General features: G+C 32.6%; 2 protein-coding genes and 2 long non-coding RNA genes across 6 annotated transcripts; 3 read left to right on the plus strand and 1 right to left on the minus strand.

Moving 5' to 3' along the window:
- Nucleotides 1-339: 339 nt before the first annotated feature.
- On the plus strand, nt 340-4217 carry LOC124535162. 2 transcript variants are annotated; one of them, XR_006966786.1, is made up of 5 exons: nt 340-354; nt 518-649; nt 1007-1201; nt 1586-1936; nt 3504-4217. It is a non-coding gene; the product is annotated as an uncharacterized LOC124535162 (long non-coding RNA). The 2 variants fall into 2 exon arrangements; XR_006966785.1 differs by lacking the exons at nt 340-354; nt 518-649 and having other exon boundaries at nt 992-1201.
- A 7732-nt stretch (nt 4218-11949) lies between these two features.
- LOC124535367 lies at nt 11950-14523 on the plus strand. Of its 2 annotated transcripts, XR_006966807.1 has the most exons (3): nt 11950-11993; nt 12578-12661; nt 14016-14523. It is a non-coding gene; the product is annotated as an uncharacterized LOC124535367 (long non-coding RNA). The 2 variants fall into 2 exon arrangements; XR_006966806.1 differs by lacking the exon at nt 11950-11993 and having other exon boundaries at nt 12325-12661.
- On the minus strand, nt 14518-16037 carry LOC124535366. The gene is made up of 5 exons (XM_047111564.1): nt 15885-16037; nt 15567-15767; nt 15172-15401; nt 14875-15024; nt 14518-14685 (listed from the first exon to the last, which is right to left on the minus strand). Exons 1-5 carry the CDS (start codon nt 15892-15894, stop codon nt 14593-14595), a joined length of 684 nt encoding a protein of 227 aa, XP_046967520.1. The 5' UTR covers nt 15895-16037; the 3' UTR covers nt 14518-14592.
- Nucleotides 16038-21894: 5857 nt separating this feature from the next.
- LOC124535406 lies at nt 21895-22372 on the plus strand. The gene is made up of 2 exons (XM_047111616.1): nt 21895-22036; nt 22080-22372. Exons 1-2 carry the CDS (start codon nt 21895-21897, stop codon nt 22370-22372), a joined length of 435 nt encoding a protein of 144 aa, XP_046967572.1.
- Nucleotides 22373-23617: the final 1245 nt, after the last annotated feature.

The raw sequence follows: 23617 nt of genomic DNA on the forward strand, positions 1-23617 counted from the left end.
AATGTTTTGTTGTGAACGTTTTTGTTCGAAAATATTTAATGTGTGTTTTTTTTTTAATCATAGTCAAACTTTTTATTTTTTATGTATGGATTGCAAACTTTCATGACTTTTAGGAATAAATGCTATTGACCTTACTTGTTGCCCAATACAATTTGGTTCTTATAACATGTCGTCATCTCTAAATCTATATTGTATTACTGAAAATAATCACGATCTTATCATATAATGTCTTGAATGTATCTTTTTGTTTTAACAGTTTATTTATTCGTGATGACATAATTATGTTTTGATATTGAAATAAATTCCATCTCGTTATTTATTTCGTTACAACAGTTCAGATAAAATGACGGATAAGTATGTACTTATTTCATAGCTACTTTTGTGAAAATATTTTGCTATTTCGTTGCTACGAAATAAAACGTATAAATAAACGTATAACATATGATCGTATGATATGGGTATCTTAAATAATTCAATCGTTAATAATGACATTAATAATCTTTGTTCTAAACTATAGATGACTTATAGACCGTTTAGTAGTTGACATGAAAATAAAAAGAAACAAAAAACAGTTGCAAAGCGAAAACAAGGTTTCAACCTTGTGCGCACGATCCGTGATCACCTTCGTTTTGTTTATCAAGAACTTGGAGTAAGTATGGCGTGTTTTGGAACTTGTTTTACACTTAATCCGTAGCACTTTACTGAAAATTTATATATAGATTTTATTTAAGTTGTCACCCTCCTTTTTTCCCTGTGACTCATTTATTGATTTAATTGATGCATGGGGAATGAGTAATTTATATTTAGTTATTTCAGTACATTTATAATCGGCTTATATACTATTTGTATTTTCTTACTAATAACTTATCGATCTTACGTACATATTTTTCGTATTGAAGTGAATATTATGTACGTAACGAAACAAGGTCGAACGTTAGCATTATACAAACTACGTAGGCATCAAGGCAATATGACTGTTCTGTCTTTTTCATTTGTTAATTTTAAGTGAAGCAGTGTAGACTGAGAAAGCGAAATGGCTACAGAGTGCGCAGGAGCGTTCACGTTCGCGTCATAGTATATTTACTAGCAGTGTGACAAACCGCATTAATTAGACTGATTCATACTGTTTTCCACTACGTACCAAGTCACCACGCTATCAACATATACACGTTTTCTTCATTTTTCGGACCTTAATTTAAAGGTATGGTAGTCATTGATTTATTTTATAAAATCTATATGTTAAAGAAATTATATATTAGAAAAAATACAATATGAAAAGTTTTGTTTAAATTTATTTATATTTTTAACATCAGAATTAACAAAATATATACAACGTAGTCTTGTCATCGATTCTGAGTAATGCTTTGTTCTATTTATCTCCTTATCACGAGATAACAACGTAGAGCAATGATAAAGCGGTTGACATACCATTCATCCGTTTTTGGACTTTAGTGTGGTGTTTATAAAGTTCCATTTCGCTTTACTTGATTCATTTTAAGTTAAGCCGAATAAATAAACGTGTGCATGATAGGGCGGGAGGTGATATCACGAGGAAATAAGTTCATATCTGCATTTTTCGTTTTAGTTTAATGATAGACGGAGCAAGAAATGGGTTTGTGCCTTTCGTTCGACTGTGGGGATTGTGATGTTGGAGTCAATCCTTGTTGTCTAGCTCTGAGTGCTTGTTGTCTAGTACCCTGCTGTTGTCCAAATGCCTGTGGTCGGCAAGATCCGCCACAAACCGTAATCATCCAGCAACCACCCGTAATTGTAGATCAACAACAGCCACCACCTGGTTATCCTTATCCCCCACCCGGAGGATATCCTGGTTATCCCCCTCAAGGCTACCCTCCACATCAACAATACCCCTACTCATCGGAACAAATGATGAGATGATCGGATAAAAGTGTACTTAAAGTCTTCTTATCTAAATAAGGTAAGAAACTTCTTTTTTTCTCTGTAATTTAACTTTTGCTTTCGTTGTCTATCTGTTCACCTGTACATGTACTTTAGATCAGAGTTATTTGTTTATGTATAGTATAAAATAGACGCATTTAAAAAGATCATTTATACATTATCATTTTGAATAAAACTCGCTTTAAAAATAGTGCAGTTTTAGTTTATTATAATTTATGTAATGCACACAGACGTAAAACAGAGATTACATCTCACACGTACGTGCTATCAGAAACACCCAAATTAGATTATTTATATGTCTAGATACATTATCAAATCTGAGTACGCTTCTTAGTGGCCAACAGTTGGCTACTAAGTACATGCACACTAGTAAAGGCTAGTATCAAGTGTACCTGTCACGAACACCAAGACTTTGGCCCTGTAGTGTAGTGTAGTTGATACATTTGAAGTGCCACACTTTATCTAGACACATAAATAAGCTAAGGCTTAAAATTGATTTATAGAATCGACAAATATACACTGACAATTGAATTCAAACAAGTGCTTAATACATAAACTCATAAAACGTTCTATAAATTTCCAAGCAAGATAAAAATGGCAAATAGGTGATTAATGAAATATATCTTATTTATCGGCTATAAGCTATAAGTAGATATATATATATTCTTATCAAAAGTATTTACAATTAACAAGTAATCTATGATAGATTTGATATAACTCACTATTTAGTGGATGGAATCTTCAAATGTATGTACAATTTTATTCAACCATAGTTTTAACCTTGGCATCTTAATAATAAGTAGATTATTTATTATAAAATGACGCGTAAATAAAAATAATAATAATCACATTTATCACTTATTAAATTGTTTATAATAAGGGTAATTAAAATATTATTTGTATCGTTCAATTCTTAAGAAGATCATACATTGTGGCACTAAAACTATGTTTCTAATGCTAGAAAATATGTTTTGAATGCTTTCATAACAAGGTTCTAGGTAAACTAAGTTATAAGAAATTGTTAAAGAAGGTAAAGGGAACGTTATGTGTTGTATAACAATTATATAGTTTATATTGATATTCTGTCGATGTGTCGAGACCAGATAAGGCACTTCATGCACGTTTTCTGACGTCATCATTCACGTGGACATGTAAGAAAAAACAAATTTCAAAAAGAGAATTATACAACAATTTGACAAAATCTGCAAAAGATGTAGAGGTCATTCTTACAACAACAAATTGAATTTCAACAGCAACAACAGCCTGTAAATTCCCACTGCTGGGCTAAAGGCCTCCTCTCTCTTTGAGGAGAAGGTTTTTGGAACATATTCCACCACGCTTTTCCAATGCGGGTTGGTGGAATACACATGTGGCAGAATTTCTATGAAATTTGTCACATGCAGGTTTCCTCACGATGTTTTCCCTTGCCGCTGAGCACGAGATGAATTATAAAGACAAATTAAGCACATGAATCAGCGGTGCTTGCCTGGGTTCGAACCCGCAATCATCGGTTAAGATGCACGCGTTCTCACCGCTGGGCCATCTCGACTCGACTTGAATTTAATGAGTGTATTTTTCAATTCCAGGATGGGTTGTAATATATCGTGTCGTCCATGCTGCTGCTGTTGTATTCCGTGCTTATGCTGCGATTGCTGTGCAGATAAGCCCCAACCACCGGCCGTCGTGCATCATCACCATGTCATCCAAGTACCACCAGTCTATTCTACCAATAGGAATGGCGCACCTCCACCCTACAGATAGCAGTAATTAGTTAAAACGAATGCATAAAATATAACTTACCTAAATTGTTTAAAAACAATCTTTAAGATCAGACAATCGATCTATTTCATAATTTAATCATGAATCATATGACCGTTTTGCAACAAATACTATATTTAAATGTAAAGAGAAAGATTAATTAATCTAAACTATTTATAGCGTTATTACTATTGTAGCATTACCAACAATTGTGACATTTCAGTTATTCTATAAATTCTTCATAAAATGACGGTGAATATTTATTATTATTATAATATCAAATCGTACTTGTACTTATTGTAATTAGTTATTGTAAATTTAGATTAATTCTTTAATTTTATGTACAATACTTATAAATTGTGTATAAGCATGTAAATTCACCTAAGCTTATATATACTTTATCGTGATATTGGTGTTATGTTATACAATATGATGTTTATACCGAAAACGATAAGTATATGGTGTTAACCGTTTTAATGTATCATTTATTATGTTTTTGTAAAATAAAAATAATTAATAAACATGTATACATTAAATAAGTACCTTTAAAGGTTTTGAATTTGCCACATGTTCGCCCCCATGTCCAAATATTGGCATTTTAAAATGAAACTGTTAAGAACAATGATGTTGTAGTAAACAGATATGTTATTAACGCGCAAAAAGTGAAGACTAGAAAACGTCCTAATTGGGACGTTTGCCTTTAGTTGTTTTACGTAGTAATATGTTATGATACATCATAATTACGTAGTAATACGTTTTGCGTAATTAAAACATCTAGTTATCCCTTTTACTTATTGTTTTTATCAAGCTATCCTTTTTACTTTTAACGAAATGTAAAAATAAACTAAAATAAACGGTCCCCGGCGCGGCACTCTTTTTTCTGTTGTTTAGTATGGATATAACATATCTGTTTATTAGAATAACATTGGTTAAGAACGTATTACGTATCTGAATATTATTCTTAAAAAGATATCTATGATCACAATCGTGACTAATCAGCTAACTACTGGTAATAACATTGTACTCTATTGTTAGAGAATTTATGATCGCTTTGATATCTTTACATGCAACTTTGATGTAATATAGAAATTATATTTCTCTAGCTAGAATTAGTTGTCTATCCAATGGAATAAAGTGCTGCAGTATTTTCCTCAGTTGGACACTAATTAAATATACATACATATATAACCCTTATAAAGTAATATTACGTTTAGCACGTGTCAAGCGCAACTGTTACACACACCAATAAAATAAAGTTAGTTCGTTTGTTTTAGTAATTTTCTATTGCAAACATTTATCTAAACGTATAAATATTTTAAAATAATTCTATGCAGGTATTAAGAGTTTAATAGTGCATTTTTAAAAAACATTTCAATTTCAAAAAAATATTAAAGAAAGATTATTTAAGTATGCCTATAAAAAGCGCTTTTAAATCCTTATGTTATTGTTTTGAATGAAATGTTTACATTACACCTATTTCGGCAAGTAGATAAGAGATAGATAAGTAACCAAGAAGAACCGGTAGGAAACTCAGTAGTTACTCTTTTTCGTCATTTTAATTACAGAGTACGTCAATGAAGTACAAAAGAGTTATTTATATCCTGCTTAAAAATCAACAAATACTAAATACACCTACACCACATACTAATCTTGTCCATACCCGATTTCTGAATGTTTTGTTTTAACTTAGCTTTAAAAAAATTTAATAAATTAAAAAAAAAAGTAAAAAAAATGTTCATGAATCTTATGTATAAAAATTGATGTGAAAACATTTGATTAATTAATTGAATCTCCTTTCATACTTCTCTGTAAGATGTCATCTCACAAGTAAAATTCTTTCAAAGACGATATGGTTAGAAAGAATGTTACTTGTGAGATGACGTCTGACAGAGAAGTATGGAAGGAGAAGACATGCTGCGCCGACCCCAAATAAAATTGGGAAAAGGGCAGGAGGATGATGAGACTACTTACCAAATACGATATATAGGTATGGTAGGGAAACGTTTTATAAATAAGATTTATATATTTTTTCATTTTATTTTATGGAATAGGCTGGCGGACGAGCATATGGGCCACCTGATGGTAAGTGATCACTTTCACCCATAGACAATGAAGCTATAAGAAATATTAACTATTCCTTACATCGTCAATATGCCACCAACCTTGGGAACTAAGATGCTATGCCCCTTGTGCCTGTAGTTACACTGTCTCACTCACCCTTCAAACCGGAACACAACAATACTGAATACTGTTATTTGGCGGTAGAATAACTGATGAGTGGGTGGTAACTACACAGACGGGCTTGCACAAAGCCCTACCACCAAGTGAAATCATCTTCCTCAAGATTTATTTTGAAATTATATTATTAATTTCCAGATTGAATTAAATCTTAGACAGACGATCTTGACTAGTCTAATTCGATACTTTTCGTGTTTTACTTGATAAATAATACAGATTTTCTCGTTTCAAAATTTCGAAAACTTTATTAACCGACTTCAAAAAAAGGAGGAATTTCTTAATTCGAATGTTTTTTTCAATCCTTCATTTTACTTATCACAATGACTTTAAGTCATTGAAGGGCGTTACAGGATGTAATGATGTAACCTACCCAATTCTTTATCAAATGGTGACTCATTGTAATCGGCGAAGCAAAACATGAGTCACGGGCTCCTAGATCATATATTTTAATTATTATTATAATTGTAATTATTGTTATAATAGTATTAGATTAATTACCAATTAAAAAAAAATACCTGAATATCCATTCAGTATGAATTACAAGAAATAACGTAACTACAATCAGTGAGTTAAATTTTTATGATAATATTTATAAATTAAATTAATTAATATACATATCTATTGTTGATTTAATCATATGTCATATGTATGAATCATACGTAACTTATTTTTTACAAAGCAGTTTCCCAAATATTAATTTAAATGTGCTTATTATAACATTGGTATATGCATCCTCTTCCTCAAGATAATATTAACAAGACTTTCTTTATTTTTTAGCAATTCCCATATAGTATCAACTTAACATATACACGTGTAATGATGTTGCAATTTAAACAAAAATGAAATGAAAAGTATAGAAGAATAAAAAGAGTTAGTGAGGTTGGCATGGTATAAATATATTTAAAACAATACACATATATCGTATTTTATACGACACGATGTTCAGTTAACTTAATATAATATTAGAAATATTTTCGGTCTTATATAAACTATTAAGTCATGAGTTCGTTCGTTCCAAGTATTTTAAGTCACTCACACACGCACATAACTGAGTAAATTTACGTATAGATAGAATCAGACAGGATGCGATAATTTTGACTTAAGCGGTTTTCCCTGACATCTTTGGTGCTGCATCTGAACTCCATTCTGTATAACGCTTGAAGTATTTAGGCTGCACTTAAATCCATCATTTATATCGTTTATAAAATTTAACCTATACCTGAAATGCATGCTGTAATAATAACTAGTTCTTGTATACAGCATCTAATATAAATTCACAAAAGCACTTATAACACTTTTTCACCTTAAATTCATTTTCTTTTGGTTTGGTAGTTTAACTCTTTTTCTTATATCAATTCAATAGTCATGTGTCGCATCAAACTTCTTAAAACTGTATGATGCGAAAGTTAAAATTTCCACAAAAACATTAGGAAAGCTATGTTCTTTAAGATGCTCAACATTTTATACAAGTCGTTTGCTCGATGCTTTTCAACAGCGTTGGTGTAAGTACCTGGGCGAGTATCAAACAAAATTGATATGTGTAAATCTTCATTATAATTTCTGGTGTTGAAACACTTGCTCTAGATCTTCATTAAAAATATAACACCACGCCTTATTTTCTCCACTGGTGACAACAGGGATGATTCGTTTATTGCCCAGAAGATTGGAATTGTGATTCAACGGGGAAATGCTGCTAACATTCTCACCATTCCACGTGGTTATGGTTTATACAAATTCATTAATAATTAATATTTAAGGTCTTAACATTATTAATCCTCATGTTAAAAAAATTGTTTTTATTATCATAAGCTTATTTTCTAAGCTATTCAAGAGAAACGACGAAAACTATTCGTTTATGATAGGATGTTAAACTAAGCTATTTAAAAGTGACACGATGAGATATTCAATGCATATGGGAATGTGCAATTGTCAGTAAAATATACTTAATACTATTTTACCCATTAATCTGGACAGCTGTATTTTCCAGCGTCAGAGAAACCAAGAGAATCATTGTTGGCGACCTGATTTTGACAACTAGCCAACCATAATTGTGCGCATGAAGCAAATCATACTTTTGGCATTTGACTGTGTCCATTCATATGGAAATGAAGCGTTTTTGAATTGTCAATATTTGAACACTACCAACGTTTCGGCAAGCAGCCTCAAGCGAGAAAAAGCGACAAAAAAATCGCATAGTCCTTCTTTTCAAATAAATAGATTTACAATCTTCTTTTTCACAATTCTAGTAAAGTAACCCGAGCCTAAATTCAGGCGTTTTTATCTAAAATACTTTATGCATATGCATAAGGGCAAAATAAAATACAATTTTTAAAGCGTTGTTGGATATTAGGGTATTTTTTCATCACAATTTCCGTAGTTAGGCGCGTTAGGAATGAAATATAATAAACCACGGTCTAGACGGGATAAAGGAAATTGACGCATTTTTCAACGGCACCGGACAAACTTTTCCTGAAAGAGATATTTGCATAAATGGCGCCAAATTTCAAGTTTTGTCCGGTAACGTAAGTTGACGTCGAAAGATCATTTTAATCATATGAATTTATATTAAGTGGATAACATCAAAAGTATGCTGTGGAAAACCTGGAAAAATATATTATTGTTTATTTATACAAAATTATTAAAAATAAGTTATTTTTTTCTAGTTCTTATAAATAATAATTAAGTAAAACTATAAGTTATAATTTAAATAAATGTCAAAATCTAATTAGAAATGTTTTTTGATTGTGCATATTTTGTGCATATTTCACCAAAAAAATGGTGAAATATGCTTATTTGCATGCATATTTTGGCATTTTGATAAATCAAATCAATTTTATTCAAGTAAATTTCGCAATGAAGCGTGTTTGAATTGTCAATAATTAAATACTACCACCGTTTCGGAAAGCAGCTTCTAGCGAGAAGAAACGGCAAGAAACTCGGATAGTTGCTCTTTCAAATAAACAGATTTACAATGCTGTTATTTACAGAAATTAGTGTCCTATGATGGAACCCGAGCCTAGCTCCAGGCGTTTCTTTCTAAAAAGTACTCTTTTAATGAATAATATGATTTATTTATTAATTTAGTCTTAATAATCTCTTTAATTTTGGAAAATGGTAAATTTATTATACTTTCCGGTATGTTATTATATATGCGTATACCATTGCCCAAAAATGTTCTATTGACAACAAAATACAAAACAAATTTAGTCTTTTTGGCATTTAGTACTAAATTATTTATGTCAAACCAACCAAGAACCCGCGACAGAGCACTGCTTACAACGTCATAGTGGTTTATTTTTCTGTCAAGTTTAAAAATAAGGGATGAGTCATCTGCAAACAGTAGAATATCGCAATTTAAAAAAAAAAAATAAGGTAAATCATTTATATATATATTTAAGAACAAGAGAGGTCCCAAAATTGAACCCTGTGGTACACCCATTTGCGCCACAGCGTCATTTGATTTTTCACCATTAACCACAACCTTCAAAACTCTTTCATTAAGGTAGGAGAAAATGAATTTCAATGTAGGGCCCGTGATACCATCATATTTTAGCTTTTCTAGAAGAATATCATGTCTAACGCAATCGAAAGCTTTTGATAAGTCACAAAAAACTCCAATAGCGTTTTGTGATTTTTTCCACGCATCATAATTGTGCTCAACAAATGCTACACCCGCATTAGTAGTCGAGCGACCTTCAGTGAAAGCAAACTGTTGAGAATGCAATAGCTTATTCGAGTTAAAGTATAATAGCAATTGATTAAGCATGACTTTCTCAATATTTTACTCAATACTGGCAAAATAGAGATCGGTTTGTAATTGTTTGGATCATTATCATCACCGGACTTAAATAATGGGATTACTTTACTTTTATTTTAATATATCAGGAAAAATACCAGATTGTACAAATTTATGAAAGATGATAGCTAAATCAAAATCAAAATATACTTTATTCAAGTGAGCTTTTTCAAGCACTTTTGAATCGTCATATAACAATTAAGTGAAGCTACCACCGGTTCGGAAAGTAGATTCTACCTGCAAGAAACTCAGTAGTTACTCTTTTTCAACATTAAAAAAAGTACATCTATGTTAGTTAATACAATTATTTAAATTAATATATCCTGCCTGGAAGTCAACAGGTATTAATTCCACGCTTTTTTATCATCTACAAAATCTTGTATCGAATAATACGCCTTATTAAACGCCTTAATAAGGAGCCAAGTCGACAATTACATTGTTAATAATTGTAACTTATATAATTGTTTTAAATATTTTTAATGCTTCGTACGGAGTTATACTCTCAAAAGAAAATTCTACCTCATTCTGGGGAACGTAATAGTTAAGTAAGTCTAACGCGTCATTAGATGACGCATTAAGTCCTCTAGTAATATTCAGAGGAATATTAGAGAAATATTCTATGAATTAATTGGCCACATCTAAATCTTTACCTACAATTTTCCTTTTATTTTAATGGATCACAGCCCTGCATCAAACTTCAACCTACCTGTCTCCAAACTTATAATATCCCAAGTAGTTTTTATTTTATTTTTAGATTTTAAGATTTTATTTTTAATATGCAACGAACGAGCTGTGTGTGATAGTGCATATATTCCGATGTCTACTTATTATATTTGCGTATAACATTGTCAAAAAACGTTTTCTATTCCGTATTGATATGGAAAGTAAGTCACAAGTTTATTCTTATTCTTGTATTAATAGTATCTATATCTAATATTTTAATTAGTTCTGATAGTTCTTTTTTGTCGAATAAATACTACTTCAATATTTGCTGCTTTACCCCATAACAACATTCCATAATTATGACATAAGACTGTGAATATTGCGAAAATAAAGATAAGATGAAGCAATCAATAGTGTAGCAGTATTTATGTCCGTGAGTTTTCTATTTGTTTTTTAGTACACAAATGAGCCTACTTATTTTCCCTGCTAGGGCATAGAAATGGATGCCCCACTGAAATTTGGAGTCAAGGGTAAACCCTAGAAAGACTATCGACTCAACAAACTCAAGTCTTTAAATCAATTAATCTCAATTTAATTTTTATTACAGTTTAAGTTAAAGTTTACTTGAAAGTACATTACGACGGGTCGTTTTCGAGTAAGCGAGGCTGAATTAAACAGAACTTCGGTCATTTTTTAATTTTAACCAAATGTTCAGCCGAAATTTATTTGGTTTGTTCATCTCTACTTATTATAATGAGTTTTTATTGTTTTTATTTTTCTTCTAATTTCCCACAAAAACTTCTAATTTGCTTGATAGAGAACTTTATTGATATTTTAAAGCTTTAGGTTGGGAATAGGCGTAGTTCATTATTTGGCATATTTTTTTAAAAACAGCCCTAATACGTATTTGCGAACGTAGTCCGAAAGAAAAATGGCGGTTCAGGTGTTTTCGAGGCGAACGCAAAATCGGTAACATAGAAAAAATGAATGAGAAATTTGTTTTTATTTAAATAAACAACAAATATAATATCAACCTTTGCTTGGGACGGTTTCGACGATTATATAGAAAGGTAGGTAGATACTCAATCACGTTTTGTTACACATAATGATTAGCCGAAGTTTAGCGATAAATGATAAAATTATTAAAAACAATTAAGGCGTGACTCAATGAAAATACATATAGTAGCAACATTTATTAACACATACATTTTCAAATTAAGTTTTGTATGTACGTACCACATTTAATAATAAAAAAAAACAATAATAATACCATCGCCAAATAAAGGCTATTTAATTAAATACTACTTTCCCCTTTTATTAATACACAATCTTATAAATTACTATGCATTAGTGAAAACCAATAAAAATATCGATTTTATAGTTTTCAAGTTTATCGCATACAGACGCGGTGGGATAATTTAATATTATCTAACATTATGACATGTGATTTATTTATAAACAAACAGAACATGACTATTACAACAATAAACATTATGTTATATGTTTCACATGTTTCAGCAACAGGAAAAATTATTCCATATTGGCTAAAGAACAATAAATCTATTCTCGCTTACTTCGTGAGATCTAAGCCCTAAAGGCCCAGACACCATTTTAACTGGAGGTGAAATAATGCTTAAAACTTAGTATTCTAACTCAATTTGTATTCTTAGCTTCTAATGGGTATCTGTGGATAACCGCGAAATATATGTGGTTCACAAACTGGAATTCTTCGGTCATTTTTTCTTTTCGACTTCTGTTCTTTTTGATTTTCTGTACTATTTTAAAAATTTGGGGAAAATTGTTGTAGTATTCTCTTTATTTCCATTGAAAGTTAATTTAAATAAAATTCAATTAATTCCCTTTAATTTTGTATCTTATTTTATCTATGTTTAACGAATTGTGTAAAATATACTTTTTAAAGAGAATTTCGAATTATAAGAATTTGTCTTGTATTAAAAAATAAATTGATATACTTTATTGTAGCAGTTCTCGTAAATTGGCAAAGAACATTACCCAACTTTAACGAAGTTTCACATTTTAATAATATACAAAGAAATACTAAAAAAAACTTATATTTTGAATACATAATAATTATAATTTTACGAATCGACATTTTTCGTTGTTTTAGGTTACAAATAGATAATAAATCGATATATTGTGATATGAAAACCAAAAATGTTTGATTGGTTTATCTTATCTTTTCAGACATGGCACAGTTCAGATTTTTGAACAAATTGTAAATGTGTTTACTAGCAGTAGGACAGTAAAAAGGTTGTAAAAGGTGACATTGTGAGTACAACAATCCTTTAATTACTATTTACTTAGATTTACTAATTCTGTATTAATAATTCAAATTCGTAGTATGTATCAAATGATTCAAATTATATATTAAATTAATATTCGGCCTTTTGCTTTACGGGAATTTAAACAAAAAAGTATACCTAATCGTTAGGGTGCTGTTCTAAGTAACTGTACTGTATCTTGCAATTGATCATACAGGATTAAGATAGGTATAAAAAAGTACAAAGAATGTTAATCATTGTAGTAAATAAGATCGAAAAATAAAATAATAATCATAAGTTATTTATCTACTTCTACAATTCTACGTACTACACGTCACTTGCTTTCTTAAACCGTGTAGTTTACTGTCATAAACTCATACACATCAGCACAATCCTTAGCACTTGTTAATCCTTACTGTCATCAAAAAGTAAATAATTGATATAGTGCATAAATAAAAAGCCTCAATAGTTAGCGGTAGTTGCAGGTGCCTGTTGTGCGTCATACAGGGCGCCATTTAATAATATATATCTAGATGTAGATACGACAGATATAAAGGAATAGATAATATTATGTTTAAATGCTGTTTTTAAATATGATATTACACTATCATATTTAAGAATATAAGTAATAAATGGCTCCATAATGCACACAACAATAAATCTTGATAAGGAATTGTGCAGGTTAAGAACAAAAGATGAAATATTACATGTTCACTATAGTAATAATTATCAGTATATTTATAATTTTGTTAATTATTTTATATTTGACATATTATTTGAAATCATACCATTAGTAAAATTTTGTTTTCAATATAAAATATTAAGTAGTAGCTTCACTTAAATGTTAAATGACGATTCAAAAGTGCTTGTAAAAGCCTATTTGAATAACATTTATTTTGATCATAAAATCATCAACTTATTTCTATTTGTATTAACTAATATTTGGTAGAGTTTGTGTAAGCCTGTCTGGGTAGGTAGCCACTCATCATGTATCGTACCGCCTATCAGTAATACTTATTATTGTTGTGTTGTGGTTTGAAGTGTGTAAGCCCGCAAACACACTAGGGACATAACATCTTAGATCACTAGCGCTATTACAATCAGGCGTCTCATTCGGCCGTCCGCTTACGAATATCATGAAAAATATTATTATTAATATTACAACAACCGACATCAATATTGTAGTAAAGTAATACCCTGTAAATGTGTTAGACATTGCTAGTCAATGCCTCTTGTTAGTGTGAAGAAAATTGAGGCTCATTCCACGCTATAACAATGTGGGTTGGTGGATTATAGAATAACTAAATCTTAGGTTTACTATTTTATATATTATATGCAATAATATTTTTCTTATGTTTCAGTCAAATATGGGAATCTGTTGTAGTAGCCCGTGTAACCTAGTCAGCAGTGTGTGCTGTTGCTGTGGATGCTGTGGATGTGACAACAGCGGTGGTGGAGGAGGTGTAACTGTGGTCGACCATCCCTCTGACGTGATGGTGATCGAAGACGCTCCAGGACCAGTGTATAGATGATCTTCATAAACTATCTATATTAAAATGGGTGACGACCCTAATATAGAGTTATAATTACGTAGATGCTCTTATTTATATTTATATAATTTCATTTAAATTAAAATAAATTATTTTCTAATTATATTCTTCATTCCTTAGTTGAGTTATAGATAAAATAATATTCTTCCTAAATTTCATTATATTTAAGTAATTTGTTAACACAAATTTGCTTACAATATTCATTCATGTGCTTATATTTTTCAATGAAATCTTGTGCATGTTTTTTATAAACATGTTAACAGGAATAAAACACTAACTTTACGTTTCATTCAATTGTAATAAAAAAGTAAAATACAAATATGGTTTTATTTAGTACAAAAGGGTCCCGATATCCGTTTTCTGGTTAAACAGTGTCGACAAACTTCAATCAGCCTTCCGTTCTGCAGAGAACCTCGTACTGTTTGTACGATACTTCTGACCCACTAAACGAGATGTAGCAGCATCCGTGGCTGGGATGTATCTGTAATAAAAGTAGCAATTATCTAGATTATACATAACAGATCCACCAACAAAATTGTACTATAGCTTTAACAACTAAAATAAATTCAAAGTTTACAATTACTTAGGGAAAAATGTAAAAATTTTACTGCGACATCAGGAAAATTCGTAAATGTACACATATATATGCGGTGCTACGTATTATGATTACCTTGCCAGGCGAAAAAGATCCCCTGTGGCGTGCCCTGCCTAGGTACAAAGGTTCAGCTGTATGAGTGTTACCAGCAATGATTGCGTTAGGCGGCACCTGTCCGTGACTACTCGGCACCCAATGCACTGCGTGGTTCGGAGCACATAGTACCTGGATACAAAATTACAATATTTTAATCAACTAAAACGATAATATAAAGTATGCTTTTAATTAATTCATAAGATTTGATATATAAATATCGATTACAACAAGAAATAATTTTATTATATTTTTAGAAGAATACCAACTGTTATTTACCTCGAAATTGTGTACCGGTACTTCTTTACCGGCAAATGGTATATATGCCGCTTTATGTTTAATAGCAAGCTTGCCTGGTACTAAATTCCCGTTATGGTGAGCTCGAATAGACCATAAGGGACTTCCATCCCACCCTTCTCTGCCAGCGACGTACGCTTTACCATAAAGGGTCTGAGCTGTCGCAGGCGTCGCTGGCACCCAATCAATAATTTCCGCTGAAGGCTCAGGATCTGAAATAAAACCCTTTTATTTAATTTTTTATACCTATATCGTATATCATAATATAAGGGTTTTTCATTCTAAAAAGTACAGAACGGTACAAATGCATCTGAGGTTGTTAACCAATATATAACACTTAAAGTGACAAGTGACGTTTAGTAATGAAAGCAACTTACGATCCACCACTTGTACTGGTTCGGGCGCAGGTTGCGGAGGATAAATGTAATTAGTCACGTAGGCAGGCTGCGTGCTGATTTCATGATGTGGAGGATATACTGGCATCATAACCGGTGCCGGTACATAGGTGAAAGCACCAGGCGCAGCACTGGGTGGAGGAGGGTACCCATAGTACGGAGGAGGACCGCTTGGGGGTGGATCTAGAAATTAAAAAAATAAAATTGTGTAATAATAAACTTAAAAGTTATAAAACAGAATAATTGACAGAGGTATGATAGATCTAATACCATGTAATTATGTATAAAATATGTACTTACTGTATGACATATTGGAGAATCCTTTATAAAACGTAAACAAAAATACAAATACACTATTGTTTCCTCAAAAGCGCTATTGCGATTTTAAGGAGCACTGGAAACATTTATCTTTTACCACCTCTATCGGAGTCGATGTGTTTATCACTGTTATTTCAAAGTATTGATTAGATAAGATATTTATGTACATATGAATATGACATGAAATAATTTCTTACAAAGTTAATGATTCATGCTTTCATTTTATGTTATTTTTTTACTTCATTCCGTAATCCGTTCCAATACTTAATAAGAATCAATTTGATTTGAAGAAATCGCTAGTAAACACCGCATTTTTGCTCGAATATTTGAAGTCATCTCATTTTTACTAGATTGCTATTGTATCCTTTTCTATAAATTTGCGTTCTATGCTATCATAAATGTTTTAAATAAAACTAATTATAACGGATGAATCGCGTATATTAATTATTTTTAAACATCCCGACGTTTCGAGCACTTTGCAGTGTTCGTGGTCACGGGTAGACTGACTGTGTAGAACACTGCAAAGTGCTCGAAACGTCGGGATGTTTAAAAATAATTAATATACGCGATTCATCCGTTATAATTAGTTTTATTTAAATGTGTAATAATCGTGAAAATTTAAGACAACATTATATCATAAATGTTTCAATGCAGTGCGACGATATACGTGTGCAGAATTTGAATAACACGCAAAATTCGTCTTTTTTGGGTTGAATTGGACAAGGTTCATCAGGAAGTTCAGACTTCAATTTGTTCCAGTTATGATCGACTTTGTTTTCTAAAAATATAAGCGTGTATTATGCGTAAAGTATCTATGGTCGCAATGTAATAGATCACTGTTATGTAGATGAAAGAGACATACTAAAAGAACACCTTAAAGAACATCAGAATTGATGACTTTTAAGTCTGTCCATGCCACACTAACAACCATGACTGATTCTCCTAAAAGTTGGCGAGTTGAATAATTTCCTGGCAAGCCACCCCATAAGAAGCAAATATCGAAACAAACGTATTGTGCCATACTTAATTGAAATCCAAACTGGCTGCTAATGAGAAAAATGGACAAAATAGGATAAGGGAGATTTCTTGGACTAAGCTGCTGTATCTAGAAGATCACCGTCTGAACGACCCTTTGGTGATTCTCTTGGAACCATAGAAACTGGCACTTAATCCTTTATATATACTGGCAAATAATGGTCACCCTTACTAAGCGCTTGTTTCTAAGCGACAGAGTCGGTGTCAACATCGCCTTCAAGAAGCAAAGAAGAACCATTCCATCCCAATTCGCTGACCCGTAGTTGCATGATGGCAAAACGTGACCGTGTGGAGAGTGCAACCAGCAATGTTCCTATATAGTTGCCCGAAACATATAAAAACAATAAAAAATTTAAGTCCGTACAAAATCGACAATTTATAGGACCGCGTTACATTATAATAATAAGGGAAAGAGATCTTTTCTACAGTCGCATTGCGATATTATTAACTAGGTTGGTATATAGGTAGAATAGCAATAAATTAAACTTTGATCAACTACTGAATTGCCATTTAAGTCCGAGGTAATTCTAATGCTTAGTACAGATGTATCTACCAATAGTTATTAATTCACTTTAACAGCCTGCTCTGAATTTCAGTAGCTTTAAATGTCTAAGGGTAGATAAATTGGTTACAGAGTCCTTAGTAGAGCGCCCAGAGATTTTGACCTCTGAAAATGGTTACAGAGAGTGAATTTTTTTGGTTGAGGTGGCATTTTCTTTTTTATAATATAACTCTCAAAGTTCACGAAAAATTTTGTTTGCTTCAAAATCATATTTTGGAGATATTCGTCTTTATAAAAGGTCGTAGAAACCTTAATCGTGAACGTAGAATGTGAATGGGAAGGACGGCGGGAAAGTTGAAGGATCTTTGGGTTCTAGCTGCAACGTGTAACTAAACAGACGTTTTCTGAATAGCCTAGTTAAAAATGACACGTATCCTGTATATGTTGTTTATTTAAAGGTGAAAAATGTGTAATTTTACGATGATTTGCTCCCGGAAGTTTTATTGCAGAAGATTTTTTGCTGTTGAACTTTTGTTCAAGATTTTTTATTACTTTGTGTTGTAATAAAAATTTGTTATATATTATTTAAAGAATAATTTTTAGTTGTTTTAAGAATAAAACATGCTTATTTGCACCATCTATTTCCCACAGACAAATTCTTACTCTAAAGGGTTGTCTGTAAGATATTGCTTTAAGCAATAAGACCGCCTTTGCACGCTTCTCTTTTTTGTTATATGTTATTGTAATGTTATGTACACTGTATCTTTTGTCTTTTATAAATAAAGTGTTTATAAATAAAAATAAATAAATAATAAAGTAATTTGATTAAAAAGCTGCAATGAATATGAAAGAATTGAATAATTGGTGATTTTAGATGATGATTGAAGATCAATTCAAGTAAAATAAAAAATGAATAAAACGCATTAAGTTTTGTTACTTTTTATTTATTATAGGTTTTAAAAATGGATAAACCATGTATCATGACTGATTAGCATAGTTGCATACTATGTGGAACATTTATGTTCTTCTTCCAAAATACGTTAATAATGTTTGGGTGACATTTTAAAAATAAGCAGAGGAGTATAATCTTTGAGAGCTGCTTCGAAATTAAAAATGAGAAATTTGATGATCGACACAGCCATGGAGAAAATATATAATTACATAGAAGAGAATGATGACTGATAACTATAGAGCTCATTCTCGATGAAAAGATTATTAAAAAGACTTACTCCATTTTCCTGATTATATTTATAGAGAAATATGTATTAACTTAATATTGAAAAGCCTAATATGCCTGTACTTGATTTATCCATTATAAAAAAAATCAAAAGCACAAATTTTCAATTCGTAAACTTTTTTATGTATGTTATTATATTGTTCTAACTTCGACCGAACCGCTGGATCGTGTAAACAAAGATGGCAAAGATTTCGACATTTGATTCGACTTCGGTTATAACAATTTGTTTGGTCCTTGCGGAATATTTGCTCGTCAATATGTTTAACATATGCTTATGATAATAGTTAAGTGTTTATTTTCCTTAATCCTTATATTTGATAATTTTCAACTATAAATGTCTTCATAGCTCTAGCTTTATACGGTTGTACCCTAGAGTTCCATTTAAAATTCTGGATCAAAATCAAAATATACTTTATTCAAGGGAACACACTTTTGAATCGACATTTAACAACTAAATTACGTAGAGCTACCAGTGGCTCAGAAAGTAGTAGTAAGCAGATTAAAATAGGAATAATCTCATCTATACTACTATATAAATCTCTAGAGTCTGTCTGTACACTCTACGTTTTTGTCGAATTTCTTCATAAGTATTCATTTTATGACTGACTGATATCAGTTTTACCATTTTTGAAATTTTTGTTTGTCTGTCTGTTTGTATGTCCCGCTATAACTCGAGAACGGCTGAACAGATCTTTACAAAAATTAGTATACGGCAAGAACACGTGATTGCGCAAATTATATATATATATATAGTGGTGCTTGCCTGGATTTGCACCCGAAATCATCGGTTAAGATGCACGCGTTCTAACCACTGGGCCATCTCAGCTCTAGATTCATTATGATCGACATTTCGATTGAATATTTAAAATATAAATTAAAAGTTTAATTATTATCGAATTTTATGTTATAAGTGTCTTAATTATATTTAGAACTAGCTTTACCCGCCCGCTTCGCTGGGCATTAGTTGCAGAAGATAGTTTTATATATATATTTTTTAAATTAACTAATAATTTTTGATCATTTACAATGTACAAATAATAAAAAAACAAATCAAGAAACATATGATCCAATCCAATCCAATCCATCAGCACATTTCCGTCTCGCGTACTCGCGTCCAGCTCCTGCCAGCCGTCTTACGTAAGTTGTCACTCCACCGTGCCCGAGGACATCCTACACTACGTTTGCCGAGACACGGTCTCCACTCTAGAACACGTTTTCCCCAACGGTTATCGATTCTGCAACAAATATGGCCAGCCCACTGCCACTTCAGCTTATTAATCCAGAGGGCTATGTCGATGACTGTGGTTCTCTGGCGGAACGCCTCATTTGTGATGCGATCCCGCAGAGAAACGCTGAGTATAGCCCAGTCCATAGCATGCTGAACGACTTTAAGCTGGTGGACCAGCCTTGCCGTGAGTGTTCACGTTTCGGCTCCATATGTCATGACGGGTAGGACACACTGGTTGAAGACTTTCGTCTTAAGGCTCTGTGGGATCGACGATGTAAGGATTCGACGAAATTTTCCAAACGCTGCCCAACCTAGCTGAATTCTTCTATTCACCTCGTCCTCAAGGTTGTTTCTACCTAATCGCAAAGACTGCTCAAGGTAGACATATTTTTGAACAACTTCGAGGACGGTACCGTGTACCGCAATCGGTTTCGGTAGAATATGTTCATTGAAAATGAACTTGGTTTTAACCAAGTTCATCCATAGGCCGATGCGCACAGAAGAATCAGCCAGCTGGTTCAGCATCTGTCGTAGGTCCTGCAGCGTTTCTGCCATGATGACGATGTCGTCTGCAAATCTCAAGTGAGAGGTGTATTCGTCATTGATGTTGAGGCCACGTCCTTTCCAGTTCAGCGTCTTGAACAGATCCTCCATTGCATTAGTGAACAATTTGGGGGAAATAACGTCCCCTTGTCTCAATCCTCGATGCAGTGATATGGGATTTGTTTGCTGATTCTGTACTTGGACGGACATGATAGCGGCTTCGTAGAGACATCTCATCACTTGGATATATTGCCAATTAACTCGGCAACGCTGCAGGGACTCCAGAACAGCCAAGATTTCAACCGAGTCAAAGGTCTTCTTATAGTCCACGAATGCATGACACAGGGGTCGATTATACTCTGGGACTTCTGTATAATCTGCCGCACTATACGGATGTGGTCTATGTTGGCGTATCGAGTCCGAAACCCGGCCTGTTCTGGGAGTTGGAATTCGTCGAATCTTCGCGCAAAACGGTTCGTGATCGTGTAAACAGTTTATAGGCCTGACTCAGAGGATATGGGACGATAGTTCTTCAGCAGGGTTTTGTCTCCTTTTTTGAATAACAGGATGACCACACTCCTACTCCACGCCTCCAGAGTTCTCCCTTCGAAGAGGACAGAGTTTAAAAGCTTCTGGAGTTCCTTGAGTACCGGATTACCTCCTGCTTTTAATAACTCTATAGTAATACCGTCCTTTCCATTTTTTTCCATTTTTAAGCTGTTCAAGAGCAATCTCGATTTCTGTGACTTCAGGAGTCACAGGAGCATTAAAGCGCCTTTAATGTTCATTCGATTGCGTTCTATCTGCTTCAATAATTACTTTAAAATTATCCGTTGTTGCATCTTCTAGAGCAATATAAAAAAATATCGAACTTAAGCCATGACTTCTCGACGATTTTTAGCCTTGAACATCGTCGATCAATTTATATTTCTTTTTTGCAATTTGCAGAAACTGGGGATTTTCTTTAGATACTAAAAGAAATGAACCAATCTGATGATATACTTGTCTTCACTTTAAATGTAGAAGCGAAGTTATTGTATTGTACAATATTTGTACTCCAAATGATCTCACTTGAAAACATGAAATGTATTTTATAATATGCTGAAGGAAATATTTCTTTTCTTATTACTTTTCTAAGACTTCTTAGTAGTTCCACGACGTTAGTAAAAGAAGTTCTGTTGGTTCAACCAGTTGTGATAAAGAAACTTTGCCTGGACCTACCAGTACTGTTTTTAAACTTGACTATATGGTCATACTATATTCTATGAGCCAATGATCACATCGGGATGCATCTTGTTATCAGAACCTTTAACGTAAATGGTTTATTTATTGAGATTATTTGTTTTAGTTCTTGACTTAATCTGTCAGGTCAGGTTTTTCATTAGCTCTTGATGAAGATGCTCTTACTAATGAAAATCAGTTTGGGTTTATGCCAGGTCGAGGGACAATGGACGCTATCTTTGCACTCCTCCAATTGTGCGAGAAGTACAGACGTGCTCACATGAACCTGCTCATGGTGTTCATTGATCTCGAGAAATCTAATGATAGGGTGCCTCGTGAAGTGTTATTGTGGCCATTGAATGAGAAATGTTTGCCTGGGAAGTATGTGGAGTTAGTCTGTGCTATGTACAGGGGATCTTGTACCCACGTCCGATCGTCTGCCGGTTACACCGATCAGTTCAAAGTGGCCAGGTAGGTTTACACCAAGGGTCGGCTCTAAGTCCTTACCTCTTCCTGCTGATTATGGATACTCTAACGCCGACATACAGGAGGAGGCATCCAGATGCATGCTTTTTGCCGACGTCATTGTACTGTTCGGTGAAGATGGACCTGAAATCCAGAGCAGATTGGAGGATTGGCAACGGAAACTGGAGAATGTTGGCCTGAAAATCAGTAGAACCAAGACTGAATACATGTTCAGATGATCAAAAATTATTAGTTAATTTAAAAAATATATATATAAAACTATCTTCTGCAACTAATGCCCAGCGAAGCGGGCGGGTAAAGCTAGTTCTAAATATAATTAAGACACTTATAACATAAAATTCGATAATAATTAAACTTTTAATTTATATTTTAAATATTCAATCGAAATGTCGATCATAATGAATCTAGAGCTGAGATGGCCCAGTGGTTAGAACGCGTGCATCTTAACCGATGATTTCGGGTGCAAATCCAGGCAAGCACCACTATGTATATATATGCTTAATTTGTTTTTATAAATTATCTCGTGCTCGGTGGTGAAGGAAAACATCGTGACGAAACCTGCATGTGTCTAATTTCATCGAAATTCAGCCATATTTGCATTCCACCAACCCGCATTGGAACAGCGTGGTGGAATATGTTCCAAACCCTCTCCTTAATGGGGGAGGAGGCATTAGCCCAGCAGTGGGAAATTTACCAGGCACACGGTAACACTAATAACATAAAATTCGATAATTATTTAACTTTTAATTTATATTTTAAATATTCAATCTATATGTCGATCATAATGAATCAATACTTTTAACACAATCCTGTCTGAAATCTAAAACTAATAACTGTATAATAACCAAGTGAACTAAAATTATGATTTAATAAGTAGTGTTACTACCATTAAATTGCTTGTGGACAAGATTAATTAAAGTAAAATACAAAATAGAGAACTCGTAGCGGTTACCTAAAACGGACGTCCAAAATGTTTTATTACTATTTGCGTTTCTTTAATTTAATTTCTAGTATTTTTGGTTTACGAAAGCCTTTCGTAATTTCAAATGTAAAAAGACACACACTGACCTCGATATTTAATAAACTTTGGTGTCTGCTTATAATTAGTGGCATTATTGTAACTCATTTGATCGCCATAAAATTCGACCTGACGCTTGACATCAAACAGAACTTGAGTGAAATTTCAAATATTAATAATCTTATTGTAAACGTGATAATTCTTCTTAACAATATACGCAAAGAGAACATATATGTTGAAATCTACCGAACTACAATAAAAATGCTTAATGATTTACAAATAAATCGAAGTTGTCTGAAGATGATTTCTACAAAGCTATACCTATGGTTTACCATACTTAGTATCACGTTTATTATTTTCATGTCTTTAGAAGTGATTTTCAGTGATCCACCTTACATAATAGTCATACGAATTCCACTCTTTTTAGCTATTTTTCATTTAATAA

The sequence above is a fragment of the Vanessa cardui genome, chromosome 14 (genome assembly GCF_905220365.1).
Source record: "Vanessa cardui chromosome 14, ilVanCard2.1, whole genome shotgun sequence".
NCBI classification, from domain to species: domain Eukaryota; kingdom Metazoa; phylum Arthropoda; class Insecta; order Lepidoptera; family Nymphalidae; genus Vanessa; species Vanessa cardui.